General features: G+C 41.7%; 2 protein-coding genes across 2 annotated transcripts in view; both read right to left on the bottom strand.

The window, feature by feature from the left end:
* Nucleotides 1–19,898, bottom strand: part of LOC116045413 — a 977,204-nt gene that overhangs the window by 842,834 nt on the left and 114,472 nt on the right. The window lies entirely within an intron of this gene.
* Nucleotides 1–19,898, bottom strand: part of LOC116045390 (interphotoreceptor matrix proteoglycan 1) — a 94,563-nt gene that overhangs the window by 63,409 nt on the left and 11,256 nt on the right. Inside the window, exons 2-3 of the mRNA XM_035995067.1 lie at nucleotides 13,026–13,369; nucleotides 4,426–4,638 (exon numbers count right to left, since the gene is read on the bottom strand). Of these exons, the coding sequence (XP_035850960.1) occupies nucleotides 4,426–4,638; nucleotides 13,026–13,089 (277 nt within the window). The 5' untranslated portion in view covers nucleotides 13,090–13,369. The remainder of the gene's footprint in view (nucleotides 1–4,425; nucleotides 4,639–13,025; nucleotides 13,370–19,898) is intronic.

Below are 19,898 nucleotides of genomic sequence, written 5' to 3'. Positions count from 1 at the left end.
GAGACGTGTTGCATTAATAGGAGATATACAGTGCTGCTCATAAGTATTCATACCCATACTAAAGTTGACTAAAAAGAGGAATAAAAAAATCATCTTTTGGAAATTGATCTTAATGCCTTAATTAAAAAAATGAGGAAAAATCCAAGCTTTTAAGGACACCAATTTTTTTGTGAATGAATAATGTATTGTAAATAAATAAATGTTCTTCCTTAAAATACAGGGGCCATAATTATACATACCCCTATGTTAAATTCCCATAGAGGCAGGCAGATTTTTATTTTTAAAGGCCAGTTATTTCATGGATCCAGGATACTATGCATCCTGATAAAGTTCCCTTGGCCTTTGGAATTAAAATAGCCCCACATCATCACATACCCTTCACCATACCCCCACATCATCACATACCCTTCACCATACCCCCACATCATCACATACCCTTCACCATACCCCCACATCATCACATACCCTTCACCATACCTAGAGATTGGCATGGGGTACTTTCCATAAGATCATCTCTCAATGCAAATCAAACCAGCTATTAGGCTAACTGAAATACAACCATGCCAATCTCTAGGTATGGTGAAGGGTATGTGATGATGTGGGGGTATTTTAATTCCAAAGGCCAAGGGAACTTTATCAGGATGCATACTGCCCTACAAAGGCAAAAGACCTTAACTCGCTAGAGTGTGAAACTGAGAAAAATGACTTTAAAGTTTCTGTTTTGTCCAGACAAAAGTATTATAAGTAGGACTCCCAAAATTTGACAACTAGTTGCTATAGTGAAGAAACGTTTGTATGCAAAAAAATCTTGAGCTCAAAATTGACCTTTGACCCTTGTTTGGCAGTTACTGTACTCTGCCTTTGTATCATGTGCCAAAAACAAGGAGTCGTGCAAAGGCAAAAGGCAATAACTGACATATAATCAATATTTGCTTGCTGTTCACCATACTTACATCCATTATAAGAACACCTAACCAAGGTCTAGTCATCATGGTATTAGTTTTAAATTATATAGAAGACCTTTGGTTGTTCCTATTTAGTGCTATAATGATCAGGATAGTGCGGCAACACTAACACAGTTAAACAGTATGACAGATAAGTTACTTTGCAGTACAGTATACAATATGAATAAATACAATAAATATTTTCTCAATAAAGATACTTTAATTATAATTGAATACAAAGGTATATTTATTGTTTAACAATAAATATATTATGTTTAACACTTTTGCAAGGCACTGTATCCGTGTCATATTCTCATTAGGGGCTGAGCCCCCCTAAAGGTCTGGTCCTAGAACCGCCCCTGGTTAAGGGTTAAGGGCCACCAAACTGCTCACGATGCAGTCAACAAACTCAACTTGGATTACTACTTTTTAACTCTGAGATAACATAGACAGAGTTGACCGACCATTTAGGTTAGCCTACTTCGTATGGATGTTAGTGATAACTAGCTGCTATTATGGATTTGTGTAAGATCTGACAAGAAGGAAATATGGTTCAAACACATATGGATTGTTGTGGATACAGCAGCTGACGTGCATTGCTATGGATTATATCTTCCATGGATTATATCGGATTGCATGGAAAGGTAGGATGCCTGTGTATTTAATAATTGGTTTTCGGTGTCTGATGTGAGGCTCCGCCAAGTGAGGAGGTGTGTCAGCATCACCGTTAGCGCTACGTGACACAGATTAAATTTAGCTAGCTCCCTGCTGTCACTGACGTTGACAGATCTGAACCATCGCCACTTTATTTCAAAGATTGGCGTTTGTATGTTACGTGGTTTGGTGACAATTAAAAGCGGCAAACTTTGACAGTATGACAAAGCCAGAGTACAGTAACATCACGGCGGAACAGTAACATCTCTCTTGATGCCTGGCTAAACAAAGTCAGAACACCGTAACTCAACTTCAGCGTGCCGGAACAAAGGCAAAGAGCCGTAACGGCTGTTACGGCGTTCTGCTGTGGTTTCTCGTATCGTTTTGGATGTTACGGTTGTCATAGACCTTTATTTTCTCGTTAAAACAATCAAATTGACTCACGATATTTATTCACATGATAAAGGAGGTCTCAAATAACCCCAAAATGACATTAACTCATTTTTGACCAAACATGATGTTACGGCGTTTTGCCTTTGTAGGGCAGCATAGTATCCTGGATCCATGAAATAACTGGCCTTTAAAAATAAAAATCTGCCTTCCTCTATGGGAATTTAACATAGGGGTATGTATAATTATGGCCCCTGTATTTTAAGGAAGAACATTTATTTATTTACAATACATTATTCATTCACAAAAAAAAGAAAATTGGTGTCCTTTAAAGGTTGGATTTTTCCTCATTTTTTTAATTAAGGCATTAAGATCAATTTCCAAAAGATGATTTTTTTATTCCTCTTTTTAGTCAACTTTAGCATGGGTATGAATACTTATGAGCAGCACTGTGTGTATATATATATATATATATATATATATATATATATATATATATATATATATATATAGATAGCAGGTACAGTACATACATAACTTATTTTTTATCATTTGAATAACTATCTGGTTTGAGGCCAATCTACTCTAAATCAATCCATCAGAATCACTTTATTCCTGACATTAAATTCCATATTAGACAAGGATAACAGATCAGAAAAAGATGAAAGGAGACAAGATAATAGATGAGAAGAGCAGTAAGATATTTGCATATACCATACATAAATCAGTGGAGATAAAAAAGCTAATGTGCAGAACAGAATTAAGCTGTCAAAGTTGGTATAATCATCCTGCAGGCGGAAAACCAGGTTTCAGCATCTGTCACTCTTTCCAGGCTGGATTACAACGCTTCTGGAAGAACTTCCATCACAGAGAAGCCCTCTTTTGAAGAGGCCCCGATGTTAGCTTTCATGCTAAACATTCAGAATGGCGCTAGTTTGAAGCGTTACGAAGTTATTAAACATTACGTAACATGATTTATGGATTCATAATCACGGATTTAGTGTATGAAGACACTGTAGTTTGGGGCAGCGGTAGCTCAGTCTGTAGGAACTTGGCTCGGGAACCAGAGGGTCGCCGGTTAACGTCCCCGTATGGACCAAGTGCGGAGTGTGGACTGGTAGCTGCAGAGGTGCCAGTTCACCTCCTGGGCACTGCTGAGGTGCCCTTGAGCAAGGCACCGAACCTAACTGCTCCGGCGCCTTTAACGGGCAGCCTCCTCACCCTGACATCTCTCCAACAAGTCCATGTATAGGTCCTGGTGGTTTCATGTGTATGTATTTCGGGCCTGTATGTAATAAATGTAACCCCCCCCCCCCCCCCCGGGGATCAATAAAAGTATCTCTTCATCTTCTAGTTCCATTTCCACTCAACTCTCTTCCTCACTCTTACCGGCCTTTCTGTCTCTACTCCGATGTGTGCTACATATTTGCCCAAAAATCAACACACACATTGTAGCCATTGTTTTCATGTTGTGACAGAACTGTATTGTACACAGAATCAGCGGTGTAGTCTACGTGATACGCAGGTATACGGCGTATACCCGCTAGGAAAGGTCAAGGATTTCCGCATACCCAATGACAAAAGCGCCGGGATACCGCTACGTAACGACGATTGTTTTGTGACAGAACGTTCACACGTTCGTTCATAAATTCACCGTCTGTGTTGCGAGGCGCCTGGGAACAACAACACAGCTGCTAGGCGGTCAGTTTCTGCGCAAATATGAAATGAATTAATGTGAATCACTAAAGGAGATATGCTTACTACACTTTCTCAGTGTTTTGGTAAGCCCGCCCCTGAAGCTGTACTGCCGAAGCTTCGGGTGACTCTGCAGCAGACGTTAACGTTACAGAAAACTACAGGAAATGAGCCAGATGAAAACCGTCACAGCTTCTGCTTTCAACAAGCGCTCCGACGTCAAACCTTTGTAATGCAACACACCACACAAATGGCATTTTTTCTTTTGATAGACACAGTTCTTTGTTGTCTTACTCAGGCATTGAATTGAAAAAAAAAATCATTTAAACTTTTCAAGGGTTTACTGGATGCCGGGACGTCCTTGAGTGAAACACCACAAAAAACTTTACGAGATGGATCCTGCTTGCAGCTGCGTTACTAACAATACATAAACTTTAACAAAATCTCCAGCTGGATTTAATCCTATCGTACTGAGAGGGAAGGAAATCAATAGATAATGTACTTATGTATTCTTTAGAAAATTGTATTAATAAATGTATAAATTCTGAGACGTCAGCTCAAGGAGAGCAGGTTCATGACTAGAAAAATGCCCGTTGGAAACATTGATATCTGGAAAACAAAATCCAGGAAATATAAGGAGATGCGAGCGGCTGTCTGCATTTTAAATACATTCTGCTCATGTACCCTTTAGCGAGAGAAGAGTTAGGTGCTCAGTGGCTGTGAAAGAAGTTGAATGAAGTACCTCTGAGCTGGTAATACGCCTGGTGGCTGGCGAGCACTTCGTTGATGGTCTCTTGGGGGCAGATTCTCACTCCGGAGTGTAAAAACACAGACCTCTTGGGTCGCCGTCTTTCCACTTCGAACCCCGAACCTTCGGTTTGCGTGTGCGACGTCTTCAGCAGCTCCACCAAACGCACGGGCCCAACGGTCCCCGGGTCCAGCCTGACGCCGGCCCCTGGACAGGAAACAGACAGGAAACGATTCAGGGTCAGACTCACTGCAGATCCTAGGAGTCTGTTCAGAGCAAGGGTCAGTCAGCAACCTTTACTATCAAATACATCTTAGCACGGCAGAGCAAAGTGCAATAAATACACCAGCGCTTTTGCACATCGCACTTTAATTCTTATAGTCACTTTTTTTAGATGTCGTATTGTCTGTCAAGTCATATGTGTCCTTCCTTTATGTCCTAAGACACTTTGTTGATATTTTGATCTTATTAGGTTTTTATGTTGATTTTAGAATGTTTTTTCTGTTACATGTTTGTATTGTGAATCAACAGATTGTAGCACTATGCCCAGGACAAAATTCCCCTCGGTGACAATGTCTGAATTCTATTCTAAGGCGTCTGGTATACTCACCGCAGCCGACCTGTCGAACGCAAATGTGCCGTCACGGGAGCGCCGTAACTGTTGATACTCGCGCGTGGTGCTCGCAACACTAGTTGCAGTCTTCTCCTGAACTGAGGTGGCGCTAATGAGGAAAGGCTACCGACTTTGCTGTTTCTACAGACTAGAAGAAGAAGAAAAAGGTAAACAACGGCAGAACTGGCAGCAGCATTGACGTCAATGCTTAGATTTGATTGGATGAGCTTCTTGGTGGGATCAATCCTTTCATTCACCATAAAAGAACTCATCTTAACCCAGTAAGTTTACAAGAGAGACTTGCAGTCGCTCTGAGAGTCCTGGCATCACGTTATCCGCGAACTCATCCATGCTTCCTGTTTCCGCTTTGTCACGCGTCGCTGAAAAAAATAGAGTGGTGCGCGACCTCTGCTCACACACTTTAAATCCTGGCGTGCCAGCGAGATCTACGTCATTTTGACGTCACATTCGCACGCGACAGGTCGGCTACGGCGACTGTAAAAAGGCCTTAATGTCCACTAAAAAAAAAAAAAAAAAATCTGTCTGGAGCCGCAAAACTCATTTAAGCCTTCCATTTTTGAGGGATTTTATCCAGTTGTTAAATATATTGCTTTTATTCTTGTTTGCAAATGTTTGCCGCAGATCACACATACCGGTAGTTCGGTAAAATAGTTCACCGAAACGTGTTTCTGAAAACATTTTAAGAGAGAAATAGGCCGTGCAGTTGCTGAATCTGTCTTCATTTCAGATCAACAAAGGTCAGTTTAAAAGATTTTAGTCAGATTTTGAGAGACTCTAGTCACGTTTATTCCGCTCCCCGTTTCCAGGTTAGCTCTCCACCAATCAGATGGGTCATTTGAGTCCGACTGCCGGCAGTGCCCGCCCCGCCGATTATACATGTCAAATCAGCCAAAATGAAGGACGACGGCCCCTCGGACGGACGACGGCACGGAACACACCGAACAGACTCGAGTCACTGACCTCGCCAGACTGTCCGACGGCCGATTATCGGCTCGGTGTGTAGTTGTGCAACAGAAAACTCAGATTGGACAGATAGTCTAGCTAGCTGTCTGGATTTACCCTGCAGAGATCTGAGGAGCAGTTAACCATAGTCCTCACAAATCCACCGGAGGTTAGAACGCCAACACAAAGAAAGAGGAAGGGGACGGACATCCGGCAGAAAAGGACAGGACAGGAATTTCCGGCGACAACGGAGCAAGACGTTCCAGAAGTGGAACGTCGTGGACATAGACTAGGCTAAAGCTAACTCCCTATCGGCTATCACTATGCAGCATTTGTTTTGCCAGTGTACGGTCTCTGGTGAACAAAATGGATGAACTTCAGTTGCGGATCACCACTTAATAATGGATTATGGACTGCAGCATTATAATTTTCACAGACACATGGTAACAACAGTGGCGTTCCCGATAGAGATGTTCCGATACCAGTATCGGAAAAGCCTCTAAAACTGAACGAAACCAAACCAATCAATCAAACCAGAATGGTATGGAGAAACGACTGCTGTTTGTGTAAGATATTGTGTATTGCCTGGAAGAACGCGATTACAAAGAATTGGTACAACCCTGAGCCTCCGAGCCCTGAACAGTGGATGGACATAATCAAGGAGATCTCTACCATGGAAAGGATAACTTTTCTTTAAGACCTTGAAGAGCAATCGTCCTCAGAAAATGGGAGAAATGGACTCTCTTTATGTCAGAAGATATGGACGCTTTTCCACTGTGAATGTCTGTGGACATTTAATACGAGGGATGATGTTAAACTAACTGGAGTGCCCCACACAGTGTTCTTTGTGTGTTTTTTTCTGTAAACACATAAAAATACTTTTAATAAAGATTTAAAAAACAAAAAACCAGGATAGTATGGAAGTCCACAAGGCCAATATTAAAAGGATAACTCTGGTGATATTCTATATTTTTCTTATCATCTACAAAGACACAAACCAACAGTCAACATATCTGCTAACAAGTAGAGATGTTCCCATAGCGATACCAGTATCAGAAAAGCCTCCAATACTGCCTAAAACGCTGGTATCAGTATCGGAAAGTACTGGAGTTTATGCACCGATACCCTGTTATTAAGCCCAGAAGAAAATCTACTTTAAAGTAGTTTATTGATGTTCTTTTTCCGTTAACTGGATAATAAATAAAGTTCTGTGGCGTTCATCGTTTGTGTCTGTTCATGTTTCACAAAGAGTTTAAAATCAATGATAGCAAATTATATCACATCCATACAGGGAGAGTAGTATACAGCTGCATAATAAAATATATGACACTGGTATTGGATGAGTACTCGGTATCGTCCGATACGCAAGTTCAGGTATCGGAAAAGGTATCGGGGAAACAAAAAAATGGTATCGGACCATCTTTAGTTCCTAATAGCACCAGTCCTCCGGTTACATTCTGGAGAGAGAGAGAGAGAGAGAGAGAGACAGAGAGAGAGAGAGACAGAGAGAGAGAGAGAGAGAGAGAGAGAGAGATATACCTGTTAAATCTTGGTGGCCACAGAGCAACTTTTTGTGGCCACGGGCCAAACCCTGACAGTAATGTCACAAGATTTAGAAAACATTTGGAAACAGTTAAGACTGGATTATTGTCCTTTTCTGTCACTCGCAACAGAAATTATTACTGTAAACCCCGTCCGTCTGGTACTACAAGCAGCCTAAGCAAACAGAAGTATATATTTGCAGAAGGCAGATAAGAGAAGTCAAAATTACATTTTAAATACATTAAGTAGACCATCCAGCTGGTACAGCCCTGTGTGATGTGTAAATGTTACATTTAATAAACAGCTTCAACCTGTGAAAACATTTCAAACAATTAACACATATGTTTAGTCAGACCTAGAAAGACAGTGTGGCAACACTTCCTCAGTAACCAGCAACCAATCATACGCAGGATTTCCCCCGCCATTCTGCTGATTGGGTTTGGGGTTGTGCTAATTGTGTGTAGTGTTTTGAAAAAACGGTCCCTGCTTTCAAAATAGTGCTTAAGCAATCCAAAAAAAACTTTATTATATACGTGTTGGTCAGTTTTTCTACTTGACAATCAAGCAGCAATCAAATGAAAGTGAGACGAACAAACAGAGAAGTTTATCATTTTAGATAAAACAGATGTTGACAAAGTTTCGTTTTAGGGAAATCATTTGAAATTGGGAACGATTTGAAGTTGGAAAAAAGGTAATTGCAATATGTTTATAGTGATAGTTTGGAGTAATTTCACCCTAGGCTGATTTGCACCTTGACCTCGAGCGAAACTAGCCCCCATAAGCTTTTTCCCCTTGTTATAACGTTGGTCGAGTTAGCGTTATCAGCTGGTTAGCTTAGTGCAGGCGCTAATGGATCCATGTTTTTATCTCGTAAATTACCCCACTATTAATGCCTGGAATGATACCAAACTTCTACAGTAGTACAAATAGTTTCTGTACTTATAAAACGAGGCATTAGAAAGTTTGTAACTACACCAGAAGTATGTAGTAGTAGTAGTATGTAAGTACTGCGCGATAGCGCCAATAGCACGGTAGCAGCCAAGAGGAGTATCCATCAGGCAAGTGTTATTTAAATATACTTCTGGTGTAGTTACAAACTTTCTAATGCTACGCTAACTCGACCAACGTTATAACAAGGGGAAAAAAGCTTATGGGGGCTAGTTTCGCTCGAGGTCAAGGTGCAAATCAGCCTAGGGTGAAATTACTCCAAACAATCACTTTAAAATCGCAATAATATCATATTGTGACATAAGTATCGTGACGATATCGTATCGTGAGGCCTCGGGTGATTCCCACCCGTTTTAGACACAGATATGAAGATAAAAATTCTACAAAATGATGTGAAAGAGACGCAAAACTACTACAAAAGGGCCACAAACCGACTACAGAGAGACCAAAAACAACCCCAAAGGAAACAAAAATGACTAAAAAGAGACACAACTACAAAGAGACTCTGAATAAAAAAATGTAGTTGAGGAAATTGCGTTTTTAATGTTGAAAAACGTAACATTTTTTTGAGGAAAGACCCCTTAACCCCCCGCCAAATACGCACACCTAAGTCTTCCACAAACCGACTAACGGTAGGTTTCCACACAGCGAAAATCGCCCTGATTTGGCGAGAGTTTGGAGGCGGGAGTCTGACCAAGATGGCGGAGGTTATCAGAGCTGTATCATGAACATTTGTACGTGATTAAAATGTTTCTACACGAACATTGGTACTTGTATCAACACAAATTGTGATTTATATGACACACAAACTTAGTCAGGGCACATACACCACTAAATAGACCACTGTATGTTAGTTTAAACACTCAAACTTTTCAGCTAGCTGACAGGCTAATCACTAGCATGTTCGGACATTGGATTTCATTGTAAGCCTAGCCAGGCAGCTAGGCTACTTGTGCATTTATTTGATTACATGTTTTGTTAGCGAACATTGACGCTTGTATCAACACGGATTTCACAAGCTACAATAGCAACGACAGCTTGCTAGCAAACTACCTGCTAGCTACCTATGCTACCTAGCTTCAACCCTCTCTGCTAGCTGCCTAGCAGCCGGTGTTCTGTTGCGGTCTGGCGTGTTGTTTTTGCGACTACGCCCCCCGAGGCAATATTTCGCTGGCCGAAATTTGCTTGGTGTTTCGCTGTGTGGAAACCTACCGTATGACTGACTTCTGATCAAAACAGGCCTGGTGCATTTGTATGCAAAGCTGAAACGATTAGTTGACTTATTGATTTTTTTCAAGCAAAATGCCAAAACATTTGCTTGTTTCAGCTTCTCCAGTGCGAGGACTTTCTGTTTTTCTCCGCCTGCTATCAGAACGGTTTCCGTGGGAGCGGGGGATTTGATTTTTCCTAACTAATCACTAGAGACCAACGTTCAGCATCCGCCTGAATCTAACGTCATTTTAAAGTGCTCATATTATGCTTTTTGGCTTTTTCCCTTTACTTGATTGTGTTATATATCTTTTTTGTGCATGTTATAGGTTTACAAAGTGAAAAATCCCAAAGACCCCCCAAAGGGACTTACCATCTCCAACAGAAAACACTGTTCACAAACTGCTCCAAACCGCTCTATTGTAGTCCAGCCTTTACTTCAGAGACAAACGTTGTCACTTTGGAACACACGTTATAATTCTCACCTAGCTGCTAGCATGGCACGCCCTCATACTCTGCTTCTGACTGGCTAGTAGTCCTTACCTAGGTACTGTCAGGGCACGCCCTCATACTCTGCTTCTGACTGGCTAGTAGTCCTTACCTAGGTACTGTCAGGACACGCCCTCATACTCTGCTTCTGACTGGCTAGTAGTCCTTACCTAGGTATTGTCAGGGCACGCCCTCATACTCTGCTTCTGACTGGCTAGTAGTCCTTACCTAGGTACTGTCAGGGCACGCCCTCATACTCTGCTTCTGACTGGCTAGTAGTCCTTACCTAGGTACTGTCAGGACACGCCCTCATACTCTGCTTCTGACTGGCTAGTAGTCCTTACCTAGGTATTGTCAGGACACGCCCTCATACTCTGCTTCTGACTGGCTAGTAGTCCTTACCTAGCTACTGTCAGGGTACGCCCTCATACTCTGCTTCTGACTGGCTAGTAGTCCTTACCTAGCTACTGTCAGGGCACGCCCTCATACTCTGCTTCTGACTGGCTAGTAGTCCTTACCGAGCTACGGTCAGGACACGCCCTCATACTCTGCTTCTGACTGGCTAGTAGTCCTTACCTAGCTACTGAGCATGTGTGACTCCCAACAAAGATGGAACAGAAGTGAGAGGTCTCACTCTGTAGCTAAAACAGAGAGCTCAACACACAGGGTGAAAAGAGGAGCTGCAGCAATGTGCAGTACAACAAAAATATGGTGTTTTTTGAAAATTAAACCATGTAAACCTATTCTGATATAACCTCTAAATACAATTATGAACCTGAAAATGAGCATAATATGAGCATTGATTGAAATTGATGGCCATTTTCCGTTAATTTGGGACGTTTTATGGACACTGTCACGTGAAATATGTTGTGATATTATTGTGGTTTTAGCTGCTGGCTAATGTTAGCTCGCTTGCGGTCAGCTACCAACACATACAGAATCCAAGTAATAATGTGGGAAACAGTGCCGCTATTTCATTAAAACGACATGACATGAATAACATTTTTATCAGCAATAGGTTAACAATGAAGACAGCATCGCCCATGATCCCACGCAACTTCACGTCGTTATTAAAAGTCCCTGTTTACCTCCATGGTTTCGATCGAGAGACCCCCAGCAGCAGTAAATTCCCATATGGTTTAAACTCACTTTTTACATTTAACAACACATCAATGCATCCTGATAGATTAATTCCATTCAAATGTAAGTCTTTTTCAATACAGATCTGTTAATAATAAACAGTTTGTGCCCTTCACTATGTCTCAGTTTTTCTGTTATTTGTGGCCATGAGCAAAGTGGAGTTTAGCATTACACATTATATATCTGCCTGCCAGGGTTTGGGGTTCGCTCTCCCTCCTTATGCCCACTCGTACTAAAAATAAAAGCACTCGCTGTACCTGAAGGGTGCTTGGAATAAATGCATACATCAAACAACAGCATCCTGTGTGGTTTTTTAAAACTATACAGGCGCTAGGACAGCATTAGCCAAAGTGGGTGTTGTAATACACCACGCTTATCGATGCTTTTATAATATATGTAGGAACTTTTCTGAAGTGGAGGTGAACGTCACAGGCAGAATGCTTTGTTTTATTTAGAATATTTAGCCGAGACGATTCACCCCAAAGGGACTTACCATCTCCAACAGAAAACACTGTTCACAAACTGCTCCAAACAGCTCTATTGTAGTCCAGCCTTTACTTCAGAGACAAACGTGGTCACTTTGGAACACACGTTATAATGCTCGCCTAGCTGCTAGCATGGCACGCCCTCATACTCTGCTTCTGACTGGCTAGTAGTCCTTACCTAGGTACTGTCAGGGCACGCCCTCATACTCTGCTTCTGACTGGCTAGTAGTCCTTACCTAGGTACTGTCAGGACACGCCCTCATACTCTGCTTCTGACTGGCTAGTAGTCCTTACCTAGGTACTGTCAGGGCACGCCCTCATACTCTGCTTCTGACTGGCTAGTAGTCCTTACCTAGGTACTGTCAGGGCACGCCCTCATACTCTGCTTCTGACTGGCTAGTAGTCCTTACCTAGCTACGGTCAGGACACGCCCTCATACTCTGCTTCTGACTGGCTAGTAGTCCTTACCTAGCTACGGTCAGGGCACGCCCTCATACTCTGCTTCTGACTGGCTAGTTGTCCTTACCTAGCTACTGTCAGGGCCCTCATACTCTGCTTCTGACTGGCTAGTAGGCTAGTAACTTTTCTGAAGTGGAGGTGAACGTCACAGGCAGAATGCTTTGTTTTATTTAGAATATTTAGCCGAGACGATTCCGGTTTTGTGATACAGGAAAGTGATAACCTCTCTCTCTTGTCTGTCATGTTTATAGCTCCTCAAATTGTCAAGCTGTCACCGAGCTGGCAATAAATCTACTAAACTGTGATATTATCCATTCTCCATTTTCATTCGCATTGTGGACATGTTTGCATATTTTTCCTGGCCCAGTCATAAATACAGATTTTACTCTGGCTGTGTTCAGAACGAGACAAAGAAAAAGAGGATTTACTCAACTTCTTGCTGTTTTATCATGCATTTAAATAGCTTTTTTGTGTCCTCGGGTGAAGCGGTGACAGAATCCAACACCTCAGTGATTTCACAGCCAAGTACTTAAGCAATGGTAATAGGCTTTGCTTTGCATTGTGACCAAGTTTAGTACGTGCACAGATAGTCTTAAAATCCTTGTATCTCACTGAGAATTTGATTTGTTTTTTCAAAGAATGAAAAGTGTGATGACACGTGACTCCTTTTTTTTTTAAGTTGTAAAGGATTAAAAGTGTCAAGGCTCAAAGGATTGTGGCTTTTGCTGAATAAAAACGAGGCTTACCTTTAATTCTAGCGGCTTGTGGTGTGAGGACGAACAGCAGCACAAGACCAAATTCCCACAGCATCGTGGGAGAAAAGTTCCCAAAGATATATAAAAAAGTAAATCCAGCAGGGCGAAGGGGAGTCGGGAAGGGGGGGGGGGGGTGGGGGGCTGGCGGCGTCCTCTAGCTCAGGTGGAGCTCATGGGTGCAGTCGTGTTCGTAGGGCGAGTTGTCATGGAGACGGCGGATCATTTAGGGCCCTGCGCTCCAGCTGAAACACTCCTAACGAAGTCTGCAGGATGTGCATCGGACGGAGGAGGCAGGCGCTCCTCTTCTCCCAGGGGGAATCGCGGGACAGTGGGAGCTGTTAGTGTGGCAAGAGTGACGAGGTTAAAAAAGTAGGCACCGTTTCTGGAATAATCTGTTTATCTACTGCTCAGACATAATCCGTCTTTACCCCGCGGCCCTCGCAGCGCTGGCGTCATCTTGTTAGTGGCTTTCTGGGGGCATCTGTCAACCAGCCACCAGTTTGTTCAACATGCGCGCACGCACGCACGCACGCACACACGCACGCACGCACACACACACCGACCAACACACACACACACACGCGACCAACACTATACACGCACACAGACACACCGACAAACACACACACACACACACACACACACACACAAACACACATGCACATGCACACATGCACAGACACACCGACCAACACACACACACACACACACACACACACACACACACACACATACATACACACACACACACACACACACACACGCGCACACACACACACACACACACACACACACACACACACACACACACACACACACGCACACACACACGCACGCACACACACACTAGGGCTGGGCGATAAATCGATTTTATCGATTAACTCGAATGTGTAGTTAACGTCGATTTGTTTAAATGAAAATCGATCCACCTTAACATCCGCCGACGCTCCCCTCTGGGCTCCCGTAGCTCCGAACGGGCTCAGCCCTCCCCCCGCGCGTTTGCCATAGAGATACACAAACAACATGGCAGCGACAGGGACTAACATTAATTATTTTCTTAACTAGTAGTTTCATTACTTACTTATCCGTAATCTCCGCCGAAATGACCGGCAGCTCGTGGTGCTCTGTCCCCAGCTGAGAGTCACCTATTCTCGGATAACTGAACCACCAGCTACCGCTGACCTGAAGGACCACCATGCGGGGCACCAGAGGCGGTGTTGAGGAACTCTTTTGCGGCTCAACACATCTACTAAATGCCGCTGATACGACCGAGCTGTGATGGAGGTCTGTAGCGGCTTAAACAATTAGCAATCGCCGCTCTGTAGCACGGAGCTCCTCTTCGACGTTTGTTTCTACCGCTAGTTACTACTAGGAGCTAGCTACAGGTATGCTACATTCAAGAGACCATGGGATGTTAATGTACGTTACTCAGCAACAGGTGAAAATATATGGAGCTAAATCAGGGCCAAATGTTTTGTTAATTTGAAAAAATATATATATAGTTGAAAAACTAAAGCTTGAAATTGAAAATTTAAGTTTTGGTCTAAAACTTGAAAAATAAAACCAAGTATTCAAACTAAAAATAAGTGTACCATTTTTTTCTTTCAGTTTGAATAAAATTTAGATTAAATTCTGGAATTATTTTGAATAAATTATAAATTTTAATTTTTCACTTTTATATTTGTTTTCAGTTCCACATTTCATGTTTTCAGATTCAAAACTTATTTTTTTTTTTTTTTTTTTTTTAGTAAAAATCACATGTATATGGTGGATAGAAAGCATTCAGTCATAGTTCTCGCAGTAACACAATTTCCTGAAGGCAACATGACTGAGGAGAGTATTCTGCCTTCTTTGTTAGGCTGTCACTCATAATTCCACGCCCCTCTGAGTTGAAGCCACGCCCCCGACGCAAAATCGGGGCCAAAAGTCTGAAACTGAAAAAAAAGATTTGAAGCCGTAAAAAAAATAAGTTTTGAATCTGAAAACATGAAATGTGGAACTGAAAACAAATATAAAAGTGAAAAATGAAAATTAATAATTTATTCAAAAATAATTCCAGAATTTAATCTATATTTTATTCAAACTGAAAGAAAAATTGGTACACTTATATTTACTTTGAATACTTGGTTTTATTTTTCAAGTTTTAGACCAAAACTTAAATTTTCAATTTCAAGCTTAAGTTTTTCAACTATATATATTTTTTTCAAATTAACAAAACATTTGGCCCTGATTTAGCTCCATAATATGGAGAAAATAGGGGCAAGGTTGCACAATAACGTTAAAATGATTTGAACTTTTAGCGAGGAACGAGAACTGAATTACGTGTATGTGTGAAAACAGCTTTATCTCACGCATCCGTTTGTTTGTTGTTGAATATATAGCCCCACCCATCCAAAAAAAAGGGAAAACACTCAAACCAATTTATATTTCCACAAAATTGGCATGAATAATCATAATGGTATACATGCCCCGTGTGTGTGTGAGTCAAAACACAAAGTTAAAACTTGTTTTGAACAATTTCTTTGTCATCTGCAGATTGATTTTAAGTAGGGGGAGAAAAAAATCGATTTAAATCTTAAATTGGATTTTTTTGGAAAAAATCTGGGATTTTATTTTTAGGTCATAACGCCCAGCCCTAACACACACACACACACACAGACACACACACACACAAACACACACGCACCGACCAACACATACACACACACAGACGCGCACAGACACACACACACACACACACACACACACACACACACACACACACACACACACACGTTTGTTTCACTATCTTTGTGGGGACCCGTCATTGACATAATGCATTCCCTAGCCCCTTACCCTAACCTTAACCATCACCACTAAATGCCTAACCTTAACCCTTACCCTCACCCTAACCATAACCTAATTCTAACCCTAATCCTAAAACCAAGTCTTAACCCTCAAACAGACCTTTAACCTTGTGGGGTCCAGCATTTTGGGCCCACAAAGCTGTCGGGACCCCACAAGTATACTGTATTCCCCGGTTTTTGGAACCCACGAATATAGTAAAACCAACACACACACACACACACACACACACAGACACTTAGAAAAAAAACAAAAACCACAATGTTAAAAGCGGCAAAAGCAGTGACATGAGACTTGAAACTACAACAAAATATAAAGTCAACAAGGAACAAGAGTTGAATCACCTTTAGTGTGAACACATATGTACCTCCAGGGTAATTGGGTGCTTTTGTTTAAAACATTTTAATCATACATAAACCGCATACATACATTACACACATGATATCAAATCAAACGACACGTAACCAAATTACAGTTGCAAAACCAAAGCCTTATTATTCGTGCACCCGACATACAAAATTCAAATTTTCATCCATTTTTCAGTTTTTTAACAGCTATCTTTTCCAACTTAATTATTCCAATTGCTTCAGGGTAATGTGCTTATTGTGTAAGGACCACCCAGACCAGTATGGACTGTCAGACTGGTGCTGAGGAGAGGATGCAAGCAGTTCCGTTTACAGGAGCTGTCAACGCTGAGTGTCGCGTCACGTCCTCGGCCTGCTGGGAATAAGACAGTGGTGGAAGGATTCAGATCCTTTACTTAAGTAAAATACCACACTGTCACAATACCCTGTTACAAGTTAAAGTCCTGCATTGAAAATGCTACTTAAATAAAAGTGTCTAAGTATCATCAGGAAAATGTAGTTAAAGTATTAAAAGTCAAGAAGAATCCTCCCATTGTAGAAAGAGTAAAGGATAAGAAATCTTAATGTGTAAAGTAACTAGTAACTAAAGTTGTCAGATGAATGTAGTGGAGTAAAAAGTACAATATTTCTCTCTGAAATGTAGCGGAGTAGAAGTAGAAAGTGCCATGAAAAGAAAAGACTCAAGTAAAGTACAAGTACCTCAACATTTGGACTTAAGTACAGTACTGGAGTAAATGTACTCAGTTACAATACACCGCCGGTGTCAGGTGTCATGGTGGGCCACGAGAGGTGTGTGTGTGTGTGTGTGTGTGTGTGTGTGTGTGTGTGTGTGTGTGTGTGTGTGTTTGTCTTGCGTACGGAAAATAAAGGGGACAACATACTGGGAACCAAGCAATCAGCCCATTCCTAACAGTCATGAGCCCTCAACGGGAGCACTGCACTAGTCATTTTTAAAGATTATTTTTTGGGCATTTTAGGCCTTTATTTTTATAGGACAGCTGAAGGCATGAAAGGGGAGAGAGAGAGAGGGGGAATGACACGCAGCAAAGGGCCGCAGGTCGGAGTCCAACCTGGGCCCGCTGCGTCGAGGAGTAAACCTCTATATATGGGCGCACGCTCTACCAACTGAGCCATCCGGGCGCCCGCACTAGTCATTTTAAAAAGGCTTTATATAAAGATAATGTTTATGATCCTGTTATAATTTGCTGCGGACGCTGTCTCCACACACATACTGTGACATTGCAGAGTCTGGCTCAGAGGAATAAATGAATACTTAAATCCTCTGTCGACCGTACTTTCATGCTTTTGTTACAAATCTCATAAAGCCAAAAGCTTATGCCATCGCACGCTTCAAGTCCCAGAGGAAGAGTCAGACAAAATGATGTTTGTTAAAGAAAGACACGGAACCTTTCCGAAGATAAATCTGGCTCTTATAGTATGTGCAAAATATGTATTGTTGTGTTTTAGGATTCATCATTTTAGATCAGAGAGAGGAACTAAAGGTACGGGGAAAATTTTGATGAATATTATTTACACACGTGTACATTGTCGTAATATCTAGCAGTTTATAAATGTGGTTTTGTTCGTATATGTTGATGATACTGTATTGTATGTGCAGTCACATTTCTTTCTTTTCCAACTTTTACTGAAAAACTGTCAGCAAAATGTGATTAATTGCACAGCCTTGGATTACGAATGCTTCCACAGGAGCCCGTGTTTCAGCATATTCCATCTCATTCTCTTGCAGTTTAAAAGCTATCTTTTCCAACTTAATCATCCCAATTGGTTCAGGGTGATGTGCAGAGTTTTCCCCGCCATTATAAGGTTTTGGGTGCAGCACCCGAGCCGTTTTGGGTGTTATTTATTTATTATCTGCTCTAGATTTTCCAATGTTTTAGACACCGATACGGTGATAATAATGCTACAAAATGATGTGAAAAAGAGACGCACAACTGCCACAAGGGGACACAAACCGACGACAAAGAGACGCCAAATCACCACAGAGACACAAAACAAGACTTAAAGAAAAGAGAAATGACCAAAAAGAGACACAACACGACTACAAAGAAACGCAGAAACCCACAAAGAGACACAAAATGTTGCTAAAGCTTAACATTTTCTTGAGGAAGGACGGCTAAACCCCTCGTCAAATACACGCACCACAAAGCCAGGGGAAAACACCGATGTGCTCATAAGGACAACGTAAAAAAATATAATTAAATGTTGGACGAGTGAGTTTAGCCTTCAGAAGGGGCGAGAGTGTCATTCAGAACACAAGACAAAATGAGAGTTTAGTTGCAAAATGTAATGTGCAAAAAAGAATAGTTTTTCTCGATTACATTGTTTTTGTGTTTTCTTAGGAGCCGAATCAAAATTGGATTAATTGCACAGCCCTAACATAACCCAGGTAGCTCTTTGACAGAATGAACTATTCTCACACCACATATCAACACTCGCACTGATTCCCAGAGGAGGAGGAGGATGAAATATGGAGGAGGGTTTGAGGGGCCAGTGAGTCTCGTTGAGGATTTGCAGCAGAAATAAGATTTAGGATTTACTCTCTTCACGGGCTGCCTCCCATGTTGTTTCCCACAGAGAAAATACACACTTTATCGCTGGTGTTTTGGGGGGTTTTGTTGTTTGGTACCCTGAGACTCTGTGAAGTGAGGATGAACACCAACAAGCGACTTGTTGGGGGGGAAACTTGCAGGCATTAACTTATTGTACACTAGGTCAGCTGAAGCTCAGACATCACCAAGTTTGGCCATAGCAAAAGAAGATTAGAAAATGCTTTTAATCTCTAATCCGGTGGCTGGTTGACTGTCCAAATCTGTTGTTTGTTTTACTCCCTCATGGGTTGAACAGGAACAGCAGCAGCACTTCTAGTAGTAGTAGAAATATTCAATTCAATTCAATTTTATTTATAGTATCAAATCATAACAGGAGTTATCTCAAGACACTTTACAGATAGAGTAGGTCTAGACCACACTCTATAATTTACAAAGACCCAACAATTCCAGTGATTCCCCCAAGAGCAAGCATTCAGTAGTAGTAGTAGTAGGATTAGTTGCAGTAGCAGTTGTATTTATAGGATTAGCAGAACTAGCTGTGGGTGGTTGTGCCACTAGTCGTCTGGATCAACTGAAGTATATTTTCTTGATAATTGCATGAGATCCCGTCCCACCCGTTCCTCTCTCTGTGTGTTGCCGTTCTCAAACTCCATTCTCTTCGGAAAACAACATCAAACTTGAGCTAGTGAGCTACAAGCTGAAAATGTCAAGTTTTGAAGAAAATTTGGGTCGTGCAACAAGGCCGGCCTGCTTGGTTCCTTCGGGGAATGATTGTCACGATTTATAAAGAATATGTTCAGGTCGTCTCCTCTCTAACTGGGACATTTTGGGACTGATTGGTGGGATTGCTGTGGACGAAGTACACACGGAGATATACTGGTAAGAGATAATGAGGTGTAACCATGTATCAGCTAATTTAAATAGCTCACGTTACTGTATTGTGTCAACAGTTATCTTCATTTAATATCACAGTATACGTGGAGTTTTCTTTTGCTGGGTGCAAATGTCCCACCAAAATAAGTTACTTCTCGAGACTATTCTGCAGAGCCACCGCTGCTGCGTCCGGAGCTTAGCGCCGCCCAAGA

Source organism: Sander lucioperca, chromosome 19 (assembly GCF_008315115.2).
Source record: "Sander lucioperca isolate FBNREF2018 chromosome 19, SLUC_FBN_1.2, whole genome shotgun sequence".
Lineage (NCBI taxonomy): Eukaryota > Metazoa > Chordata > Actinopteri > Perciformes > Percidae > Sander > Sander lucioperca.
The sequence above is the reverse complement of the archived record's forward strand: the minus strand, read 5'-3'. Positions and strand labels throughout refer to the sequence as shown.